Here is a 12,771-nt window from a genome sequence, read left to right as displayed (position 1 = left end):
ACATTCTGCATCGTACTTTTGTCCGCCAACCTTTGAATTTGTAACTATATTTTTGACACGTGTGCAAAACATTTGTGGTTCTGAGACAAAATATTTCTCGGTATACAGAGTGTTTGGCGATAGATGCCAGAAATTTTAAGAGATTCTACATGTAAAAATAAAGTGAAAATGAAGAATGACGAAAATGCGTATAATGCTTCCTTTTAGGGTTATTAATCACTGAAAAAATTACAGAAATTTGCGTGAAATGTGTCGGTTTTAGAACATTACTGTCGACGTGCACTAATTAAGTTAGACATAGCGATGTCAATAGAATAAGTCCTAAGTCAGATATATTTCGCACGAATTTTAGGTGTTTTTTAAAGAATTAATAACTCTCAAACGAAGCCTTAAACGCAATTTTGTCATTTCTAATTTTCGTTCTATTTCGACATTTAAAATGACTTACTGAAATTTTTGCCACTTGCATATATGTATAAGTTATACGTAAATAGATTGTGCAAAGAATTCTTTCAGTATAAGAGAGAGTGGATTAAAATGAACTTTTTCCCTTAAAATAGAAATTCACAAGAAAGTGAAAAATGTTAAACAGAAGTTTCCAAGAAAGAATAAAGTTGTTGTTTAAACTTTTAAATAGCAATAATTTGTAATTGAAAATTAATCGTTTTTAAACTAATCAAAGTGAAAATATTTTAATAAATTTTCTATTGTGTATAATTTAAGAAGGCATCTGGATATCCGCATTTCTAAATTTTTGGGATAATATATACATCATCCTGCTATAACATTTCATATAGGTTTGTATAGATTATAAATCTATAATACGAGAAACACTATGTTAGTTAATATTTAAGTTAGAAGCAGATTAGAATATTTAGGAGAATGAAATATATTACAAATTTGCTAATATATGAAAAATGTACACAGGCTTGGAGAAGATCAAGAGACACATTTAACAATCCAACCTGCTATCGCTTACACATCTCGGGTTTCCTTGAGCGTCGACCCTCTATTCTCGGACCAGATGGGATTGTGATTTTAGTACCGATTTCTTTTGCTCAAAACTGCAAGATCGCGAATTCTGAGGTCATTTTTTGTAATGTTGCCATTTGATATTGATCTTATAGCATATTTTTTGAGTCAGCTCATATCTTAGACTTAACATTGTCCTTTCTAATGTATGTAACAAAATAAACTGTCCGGCAAATAAAATAAGTGAAGAATATAAAAATATGCTAAATGTTGACTTTAGAAAAGATGGCTTTAGTAACCTTGACCTTGACCTTAATCTGATGTCCAGGTCACTGTCTTGAGTATTCCCCAAGAGGTTTTAGCCGTCGCTTATAATAACTAAAGATATAATATTTTCCACGCGAATATCTTACACCTGTATATCTCAAGCGAAGTTTGTTTTGACCGTATATTAAAATCCTTGTTTTGATCTTAACTATAAGATAAATACAATGACTAGCAGCGTTTCGGAGTCCATGATCAGAAATATTAAAATAGTACGAATATAATCTATTTTGGGCAAAAGTTATAATTAGAAGGATAGATTAGGATAAGTCTGAGTTAAATTGTTTCGGTGTCAGGTTACAGAGGAACCTCTTTTGTTAAGATGATAGGCGAGAAAAATCTATTTTTTGAAGATGTGCCTTGGATATTTAAAGTAAAGCATAATTTGGAATGTTTTGATCAAAATGAAATTAATAATAAAACACTATGCAAAGTATTGTGAATCATGAAACCAATATCTTTTGAAACACTTGTTCGATTATCTTTGCAATACATTTGAACGGAATGATGATGTGGAGGATTATGAGCAGTTCGTCGGCTACCTGAAAATCGAGAAAATAGTTAATTATAGTTCATTTAAAATTTAATTAAAAATTTGATTGTAAGTGCAAACAATGGAAATTTTGTTATTGTTGCGAATAAGTGCAAACCTTACGCTAGTGATAGGAAGTAACAATTTTTCAATTTTTTCGATGTTCCGTCTACCTATTGTTTAAAATAATACAGTCCCTGACTATTGAAGTAGAACCGCTTATTTAGTTAGCTAAATGTTTTTCTTCATATAATTGGCAATTTTCATTATTCATTAGTTTTTTTAAGTTAAGACTAGCAATATAATTCTTTACATATTTGGGATGTCTTGCTGTTTTTCGATATTAATTTTTGATTAACTATGTCTCTGACAATAGAAGTTCGACTAGATATAATAAAATATTGAAACACCAACGGAAAGCTTAATTAAGTTCAGTTTCGTATGACTTATGCTTTATATTATTTTTATTTACTTTCGCTTTAGGTTATGGTATGTGTGCACAGTTTGGCCATGCTGATATTTGGAGTGTTAGGTATACAATTTTTCTAATTATCAACTTAAATTATTTTTCGAATATCTCATATAGCTTAGGATCTTACCTGAAGCTTCGAATAAATTAATACCTGAAAAAATGATCATCACGTAGTCTGAGACAAAAATAAGAGAAGCTCATAACTAGCAAAATTATCATTAAAGGATCAAGGTTCATTGCAAATATACAATTAAATATGAGTGGTGAATTTGCAAAAAATATTAGTGAAATTGTGTACACCTACTTTACTTGAGAATTACATTAAGATTGATTAAAGCTTAAAAAAGAACCGAAAATGAAAAATCTATTTCTGAGATATGATATCGGAATATCATTTGCTTTTGTGGAAAGTCTATTTAATTTTGCACGGTTATATGTTTGAAAGCATGTTCTGTTCAAAGAAAATAAAGTAAATCAGTAACCTATATAAATTACTTTAGTGACACATTTTCAGTAATTTATAAACAAATTATAAATCTTATGTTAAGTTCGTATATAGAATGAGTTTTCTACATATTATATTATATACAATAATGTTACTTCAATATATCGTACTAAAATAACGCTAAAGTTAAAATACTTATTTGAAATACTATTTTCTTATATTTCAATGAAATATAAATTACAAAATAGTATTTGCATGAGTTACTATTAAAATATATACGTATTTTAAATATTATTTCTTTATGTAACTATTATATCAAAGGAAACTTTATTTACAATATTCTGCTTCAGTTAAAGAAATAAAAATATTTATTTACAATTTTCTATTTCAAATATCTATTTTCTCAGCTCTTTCAGTTACTATCTATCTGCATCAAGATTTCTATCATAACCATTTCGATTATTTCGTATGGTACTGTTGAGCGGTTAAGGAAATAATGATTTCACGCCCATCTTTCTCTAGCGTATCTTTTACCTAGAATGGAACGATTCAATTAAACTGTTGTGAGTGTATAGTTCTTAGGCGTTAGAAAAAAAAACAGTTAATACAGTTACATGTAGATTTGGGATCATGTTTTCATTACTTCCATGATGTTAAAGAATTTCTTTTTAAGTATCACTTATAAAAGAAACCTATTTTTCGGCAAAACATTTCTTAAATAATGTTGGATACAAAGTAGAAGAGGTAATAACTATAAACAAACTATGTTATAGAATTTTATAAATTTCCGGTTAATCATATTTCTGCAAAATAATATTTAACAATTTATTAACTGTATACTTCAACTGTATCTTATTTTGAATTTACTTAACGTTTACTATCTACTATTTAGCTCCCACTATATCTTCATATTAATAATAAGTTTCGAAATTGAAATATATGTACATTTAATTTGATTTTGGTAGTATTGAGAAAAAAAAGTAAAAAATTAAGGTAACTAGAATTCATACATTTTACAAACTCGTAAATCAAAATAAAAATCATATATTTTTTAGTATAGTTTGATGTGTTGTTGAAGTTTAAATAATTATGATAGTTCAGTATACATGATTATAAAATAGAAAAAAGTTATGCCACATATATAGATATAACGAATTTTACATACTACATTTAAAGCCTAACGTACTTCTGAATTACATATGGCGGAAAATTGTGTTAAAATTGGTTGTATGAAAATTTTAACATATAAATGAGGTTATGCAGCGAACATAAATATGAGACACAGTTGTAAAATGTATACAAACTATTATTCCATCTGTTGGGGAAGAATTATGATTAATATCATAAGAACACAGACCGTTTTGAAATTTCACACAATATTAAAGTCATTGACATCGTCACATTAATACCAAATAAAACTGATTTCTAGTTTCAATAACAAATCAAAATTAATTAAGATAATTTTGTAAATTATTTATCATACAATAGAGAAAATTTAATACTATGAAAACTTTAATAAGCTTTACCTTTTAAAACCCAATTCATTTGAGGCAGATTAACTATATTATAGTCTTAACAGACTACTTTGCATTATGTGCAAGCGCTTTGGGTCCAGTGATTTTAAACATGCTTTCCTCTTCTAATAACTATATCCTCAAGCAATGGTTAGGTTCGTAAAGATTTTTCATATGAAAATCTATCAAAATGTTTAATATCTATTTTTTACTTCTTAATAATTAAAATAATTCTCATTACACGATTAATCACATAAGAAGAAATTTTCACTAACAAAGAAAAATAATTAAATATAACATAATAATGAAAATATTGTATACAACGTGAAGAACTGCGTTGTACGTTATAGCCAAAAAGTAAAACTTTCATTCTGATAAGCTTTTCAGCGAATTCTTCAAAAGTAGCTCTTCACAATTGTAATGTCTCTATATGGGACTTCTTTGGACTGGGCCCCGACACAAGTACGTAGATAACATAGCGATAATCGTAAAATAATCAAAGGCTTCATTGGGCTTGCGCACTAGGATCGCACTGTAATAGCCGTACAATCGATGGGTCATTCTTTGCCCCTTCTATAAATTCGTCCAGCGAGAGTTTGCCATCCTTATTCTTGTCCATTTGTTCAAATATTTTGTCGGTCCTTTTTTCAGGCGTAGATTCGTCCTCTGGCATTTTCATCACGGAGCCAACCATTTTATAAATTGCCTAGAAAAAGAAGTTGGTTAAGAACGGTTATAGTTAAAAGAAATGATCATATTTTTATTATAATTTGGTTTCCAAAAGAAGGGATTTCAGGCGGCGCGTAACTCGGTGGGTACCCAACACAGTCAGTGTATCTCGTAGTATGTAAGAGCCGGAAAGAAGTGTCTTGAACATGGTTTGACTGATCAGAATAGGATTATAGAGCGAATTATTGATCGAAGTGGTCACGCATGTTAATTAAAACTGAAGCCTATGGTAGGTCCCTAATTGCCTACTGTAGAGTATTTAGGGAGAGAGGTGAGATGTGCAGCGGCGGGGCCCTCACGATCAAGAATTTCAGAGCAACCCTAGTAGCAGTAATATAAATACTGTACGGTATCCTCGTGCTTTTACTTTCTGGCGTCATTGACAACCGTTTTGTCCTGGAATCTGGCTATCCTGTGCGTTTATTCAACTTTCACGTAGTCCCACGTGAGCACACAGGATAATGTGGGAGAAAAGCAAGTGCGAGAAGAGGATGTAGCCTTCACTGACTTATATCCTAACTTTACATCAGGGAAATCCTTTTATCCATGTGTTATTCCGTTACACTTTTTTCCAGTTCTGCCTAGTACTATCTGACTTTCGATAGAAGATCTCTGATGGCTGGATTCATTAATTTGCGCTATTGTCGATTTTCTGGCTTAAGAATGGTACTTCTCTTAAGGGACGCGCATATCATATCTACAATTGCTTAATCGTAGGTCCTCGCTTACTGCATATAATTGCTTTAATAAATTGTAACTGTACAAAATTCTATAACAGTATGAAAATTTATGTGTCAGTCCTAATATTCTACAATATATAAAATGATACAAGTTCACAGTCTGTGGAACAAGGCAAAATTGTATCGAAAACTGAATACTATTTGGTTCATTTTGGCTGTGAAGTTTTCTAACTATATATATAAACCGTATTTTTTGATGTCAATAGCTATTCAACATACAGCTTATATTGATCAACTAGACGCATTCATGCATCCATTACAGCCAAAGGGATAATATAAAAAAGTAAGTTAAAACAAAGGAATTTCCTCTTGGGAAAATCCATAGAGGGGATCACGTAGCGTTGTGACAGCATGGAAGAAACTATGGTTCTCGTAGCTATGACACGCAATTTGAGTTCAGTCCAGAAATACCAAAAAATTCCTGACCGAGAGGTGAAAGCGAATTCCCCAACGAGTGAGGGCCTACTGTAAGCCATTTAGGCAGGAGTGGAATGTGCGAGGCATTCTCTAGCAAGCCTGGTTCAGTCTTGGACTGTCCTGGGACATAGACTTGTCGCTCGGGACCAAATGCGTGTGTTTAGCTTTACACGTTGTCCTTTTCTGCAATCACAGTTCATTTTGTCTCACTTATTCACATTGTTTCATAATACTATCCTTTCCACCTGGGTTAAACGTTTGCGATCGGTCCTTATGAACGAGGCTATATCCTGAGAATACTTTACTATGTTATTTTATATGACAGAACTTAATTTAGGTATTATATTGCAGCAAGTACTGTCCATTTGCGAAAAGAAGGCTTGGCAAAAGAATGTGGGTCTGACTGGCGTGTAGCTTACCCCAGGTCAGGAGTTCTAACATATCGACCTGCCAACATACGTATTGTCCATATTAGCTGAAAGATCTGATGAAGACTGACAATGGATCATGTCGAAACAGCGAGATAGATGGTGATGTTCCTGATTCCTGTGCTGTCTCGCTAGCCAACTTTTTGTGGACGCACAGTATTCAAACAATACGCCAGGACTAAATCGTAAACTCTAACAAAATCTCTATGATGACATGATAGTTGTAAAAAAGTTTATATTCACAATGCCTTTAAGCTTTTGCTAGCTGCTAAACTCTCAGTTTTTATTTGTTCTTTTAACTTCATAACTTCATATTTTTAATAATAAAAATACTTAATTACTCCCAACTATCGGGTGTTGTGTGACTGTTTGGAAGAAGAGTGAGTGTTTAGAGATGGTAAGGAATCCAACGCCGTATTGCTAAAGAATAGGGATATTGTTCCTAAATGATCTGGCCACAGAGTGGGAAAGGCTATGTCTTTTGGTAAGAGACTTGTGATGAACTCCACGGCACTTACTTCAGAATCATCGTTCAGGAAACATATTCCTACATCTCGTGCTATTTTCTAACATATATTACATAGAAATGCATACGTAAAAGAACATGTAATGCATGGTTCCAGATGTCAAAAAAACACGAATATCAAAAATGACAAAATTAGATTTGAGGTGCTAATTAATTATAAGCATTTAAAGAAAGCAATGGTTATCGTAGCTACTGATGTAAGGAGGTACTCGACTTATGCAATGGGATGCTACACTTAATTCACACAGAATTATACTGTAGAATTATATACTTTTTTATACACAGAATTATATAGTGTTCGTATGAGTAATTACGTACCAGAATAGTAAGCGAGCATTGTTGAAGATACACTTACTTCTCATATTAGGTGAATATAAAAATTCGTACTATATTTACGTTTATGAAGTAATTTTTTTGATATTAGTATACAGGATGGGTGGAAAATCGCAGTAAAACCGGTCAGGGGGTAACTCTACGTAAAACAATAAGGAAAAAATGTGGTAAAGAATTTTTCATCCCAGGCTTCGTTTTAGAAAAAATCAAATTTGAAGTTTGCTCAACTACGCAATGCGATTTACTTATTGTGTATTCCAGTTGTACTATGATTTGCCAACCACCCTGTATTATTCCAAGTGCTGCGAGCGGCTTTCTAAAGGACTAAAGAAAAGGAAGGAATTCGTGTGACGTGCGATTAAAGATTTAAATTTATAAGTCTAAATCCTTTACAATAATGATAGATAGAACTAAATCTAACAAAGTATTAACAATATGGTATAAAAATATACAATAAGTGAGGTTTGTATGTATACTTTTCAAAAGTGTACATTTATATGGTGTTTAAAAAAAAAACACAAAAAGGGAACAACATGGATGTATATGAAAATTCTTTCATCGATTATAATATTGTCTTATAACGGCCCAAGAAAATGCTGACAGTAATACTCACACAAGAAAAGAGCAAACAAAAAAGGAAACTATAAGTAACAAAATGAAATCAAAGACTCCAACCATCTTCGTGCAAAATATGACGAGCTATTCATTAATGACAAATAACATAAAATTAACAATTAAATATACTAAGTTTTGGCGTAAGATAGTAGCAAATCATTCGATTAAAATTGTAAAGCTATGTCTCGGCTGAAGCAACAACGAGGAACATTTTGTCCCCTATTGTTGCTGCATGTTTTAATCTAATTTGTAAGAAGGGCTATATAAGGAGCGGCCCTGGTCAAATTGGAGATCATTAAGCCACTGTTCGTACCTTTAGAACTGTATCATAGATTGTACTTTTTCATTAACCCCGTATCGTAATTCAAAGAACAGGATCAACCGTTTCTTTTTTAAGTTGCGCAGTAACAGTGAGTGTGTGAAGAAATGTTTCTAGACAATTTCTGACTGTTTTGTGTAGTGTCCTATTGCTATGGCCTTCTGTAATTTTTATCGTTCTGTGATAAGACTTGTTAAAGTCCTAATTAGATGGGCGATCATGTCAAGCGGCAGAGGATCGATCTTTTAACGGTTCTTGCTCTTTTAAAATGCTAAAGCACACCATGATTAAACTTATCTTACAAGGGGGAAGCCGCCAAAATGATGTCTCAGATTTTTATGAAAGTTTTTATGATAATAGTGCACATCACGTACAAGAAAACCCTAACGGCTATTCTCCTATAGGCTTTTGTTAATGAGAAAAACAATAAAAGATTTGAAAGCTCGTTATAACAGGTAATATTAAGCGTGATCTCGGGTAAGCCTGTGGCCGAGTTAAACTTTGAAAATGTTTTATAAATTACTATTTTTGTAGTTTACATTTTAAAAAAAGAAGCAGGATGCGAAAATAAAAAAATAGAAAAGAATTATAAATTATCCGCAACGGAGATTGAACGTCAAACCTTAGGTACGTGAAACATCTACCTTACCGTCTTCGACCACAGGCTTACCTGAGATCACGCTTAATCTTTTCAAATCTTTCAAATCAAGCTTTCAAATCTTTTTTATTAGTTTTCTTATTAACAAAAGCTTATAGGAGAAAAAGCCGTTAGGGTTTTCTTGTATGTGATGTGCATTATTATCATGTAAACTTTCATTGTTTAGACCAGCGGTTGATCAATAGATCTTTCTGGTTTTGTTGAATTTTGCATGTGGTGTGCCGACTAGGGTTTAGTTCGAAGGACCAGAGATACCGATGAATTCTAAGTTGTATCTAATCTTTATTTTGATAAATCTTACTTTATACAGAAATGAGTTTAGAGGGCGGAGAAAATATTTACAAATAGGAATCCTCGTTATTCCTTCGAGGGAGGCCTCTCTGGGCTAGGTTATGCCCAAAAACTCCCACCACAGCCATGGGAGGAAAGCCTTTGTCGACAGCGCGTGTGGGTAGTGTCTAGGCTCCGTAGGGTGACATCACCCCGAAAAGGCCCAAGGGCGACAGACTCCGAGGGTAGCGCGCTAACGGAAGACGCTCGGGTTTTATGTTTACGATACGTCAATTGCTATTGAGCAGAGACTTAGGACCCCAAAGTGCACGTGTTCTTCAGAATCGTAAAACGATGAAGCGACTTCTAGGGTCTTTACTCCTCAATGCAAATTAACAAATAATTACCAATAAACTAACAGTGTATTTCCTCAAAAATAGCAGGCCCAATTCGTTCGTATCGTAAACCCAGTTTACCAGATGTCACACAATTATGATTGTCTTAACATTCATAAAGATTTGAGACATCATTTTGCCGTTATGTTTAGTATTTTAGACTTTTCAAGTTGCAGAATAGCTTTTTTACGATATTAACAATTTGTCCCAATTTTTTACGTTAAATGTTTATCAACTTTGACTTGAGTTTTAAAAAAAGTACCAAAGAGTACCTCCTTGATATAGTAAGAGAACTTCCGTGAGTACTTCTACTATTCAAAGTAGAAACAGAATGAAACTTAGACATTTTTATATTAACACACAAGTCGATAAAGATCACCTCCTCCTCTCGCATTTATCTGGTGGATCGGTGACCGTCAATGATGGACTGGGAGTATCTCATGAATACTTTCCAAAGGGTGCCAAAGAATTAAAGTTGGGATCAGCGGCGCAGACTGGTGGAAGTCACCTTTTTGTCTTGTGTCTGTTCTTCCTCCACGTTACCTAGTGCGGCATATGCACTACAGACACATACACACGATACACACGATACACACGATACACACGATACACACGATACATGCATGTACCGTGCGTATACTGTCATGATATGCGTGCTTATGCGAGGTAACTTGGGGAAAGGACAAACGTAAGAGGGGAAGGTGGGTGTTTGACTAGTGTGTCTAGTAAATTCCTTGCCCAGAGGGGAAGTAGGTACCCACTCATCCACCGTTGGCTACTGGGAAGGCGTGGAACGTGGGGGGTTCGCCTTTCGCCCTTCGGCAAGAAATTTGCTGGGCACGCTGTGCTTGACCTACTACTGAAATATTTATTACTATGGTAGAATTAATTTCAACAGGCGGCTCAGAGTCACTCAGCCCCTCACGCGCCTTTCTGGTGGGACAGTGGAGTGAGTTCACGGATATTCTCACACACGCGGCAAGTGCGTCCGCGCGCACGGGGAACTGCGTTCGGTCCAGGAGCCGATGAATTTAGGTTATGTAGCGTATTTTTGAGTTCTGTCAGTGTGATGTCTGTGTTTAAGACCAGATTTGAGTTATTGTTTGTATTGATAGGATTTGGAGAGGCAAGATTATGATTGTTTTGCCTTAGAAAAGAAGCGTGGTAGTTACTGAGGCTTGAGTTATTTGCGAAGTTAATTAAGTTTAACGTGGTTTTCTGTTGATGTCGTACGCATGGTTTTGTGATGATCTCTTCGAAGTTTTTGATGGTTTCAAAGATATTGTTTTGAGTTATTATAGTGATTTGTTTAATTTTAGTCAGGCTTTTGGTAATTAGCTTCTGACATTCTTCCCAGTTTGCTGTTTTTGGGTTCCATCTAGGAGGACGATTGTTAGCCTGAGATCTATTATTGTTAATGTCTTCTGATAGGGAAATGATCACTATTATGTAAGTTGTTGATCACTTGCAAGTTAAGTAGATGGGCTAGTTGTCTGCTACATATACTGAGATGAATTGAATCAAGTGTGTGATCTTGTGTTTAAAAGTATAAGGCTTGGGTTTTCATGGAAATTTTTTACTATTTTACCTTTAGGGTCTGTGTGGTTAGAGCCCTATATGGGATTATGGCTGTTAGAATCCTTAGTAGGAATAAAAGGCATGGGTGGAAGTTGGTTTATAAGGTCCTGGAGGTCTTCAGTTTTTAGAGGTTAACTATACAGAAGGTAAACATTACATGTTATGATATCCCTTGGGAAGTTGATTTTAATTGCTGTGGCTTCTAGGTTTGATAGGAGGCGTATTTTTTTGGATTGGAGTTTGTTGGATACGGCAATAAGGGTTCCTCTGCTAGCGTGTGATGCGTGGACTCTATTGTTAGTACAGACCATATGTCCTTTCAGTTTAGGGGAGAATTTTCCTTTAAAATTAGTTCCTTGTATGGACAGGATGGACGGAATCTGTTGTTTGATTAAAATTTGGAGTTGTTCAATAGAGGCTAGGTATCCGTTGATATTCCATTGGATGATTGTGCACATGTTGAGTTATAGTTACATAAATTAATGACTGTTCGGTAGTATTTCTAGTCGTATTCTATACGGGAGTATGTACAAAGTGAGGTTAGCTCGATGTATTCTATCGAGGTCGCTAATGTAGGCAGCGCGAGATTTGGAGAGGTTATGTCGAACATTGATCTTGATCTGCCAAATTTTGAGCCGCTGCCTCAGTTATAAAAATAACCCAGGAGCAGTCTCCTGATTCTTTCAGAATAAGAAAGGTAATTGACTGCATGCGTAAAGCATCTTTAAGCAACTTTTAGTCTATATAGAGTTCAGTCGCAATAACCGTCGAGATATTGTCACGATCGGAGCGGTCTACAACTCTCACCAACGTCAAGTTGCTTGTCTGCACTCGTTACGACATGTATGCTCAGTTAAGCATCTTCGAGATGTATTCTGGCTTGCCAGAGCTTCCAATCGCTATTGCCGCAGAGACCTTGTACGTATATCTTAAAATTCTACAATACGTGCAATGAAAAAAATATATAAAATTAATAGTTGAAGTTAATTGTAATGAACTAAACATTACGAACGCAATAAGGAGGGTTATACATGAGTGGAGTAGCTATCGTAGAAAAGGAACGTATTAGGCGAAAAAAAGAGACAGTTATATACATGACGTAGGAAGTTGTGGATCACCTTAGGGCAATGGCGCAAGCATAGCAGGGATCGTTACAGGAGAAATACGCAGTTGGCTAACGTTGTTGTCAGACAATGTTATAATCGGATAATACTGTTGGTTGAAGTCACTGTCGGTCAAAATCGTTGTCGATCAGTCGTTTTCGGTTAAAGGCGTTGTCAGTGGAAGTTATTGTCGATCAAGTCTGGAATTGGTGAAATGTTATCAGTGAAAACCGTGTCAGAGAAGTTTGTGTTGGTCATTTTAATGGGGCCCTTTAGGAGGAGACTTGCAGCTATCAAGGATTAACGTAAAAATGTTTCCTCGATCCCTGCTAGTCAAAATTAATGTAAAACGGCTTGCAGTCCGATTTTCTAGAGTTGAACCCTGGGTGTGCCAGGTGATT

General features: G+C 34.4%; 1 protein-coding gene across 1 annotated transcript in view; it reads right to left on the bottom strand.

Moving 5' to 3' along the window:
* Nucleotides 1-4,440: 4,440 nt before the first annotated feature.
* The window catches only part of Nca (neurocalcin homolog), a 245,771-nt gene continuing 237,440 nt past the window's right edge, over nt 4,441-12,771 (bottom strand). The window contains exon 5 of the mRNA XM_076376115.1: nt 4,441-4,965. Coding sequence (XP_076232230.1) covers nt 4,765-4,965 — 201 coding nt within the window. The 3' untranslated portion in view covers nt 4,441-4,764. The remainder of the gene's footprint in view (nt 4,966-12,771) is intronic.

This window comes from Calliopsis andreniformis, chromosome 4, assembly GCF_051401765.1.
Source record: "Calliopsis andreniformis isolate RMS-2024a chromosome 4, iyCalAndr_principal, whole genome shotgun sequence".
Classification (NCBI taxonomy): Eukaryota; Metazoa; Arthropoda; class Insecta; order Hymenoptera; family Andrenidae; genus Calliopsis; species Calliopsis andreniformis.
This window is presented reverse-complemented; position numbering and strand designations above follow the sequence as displayed.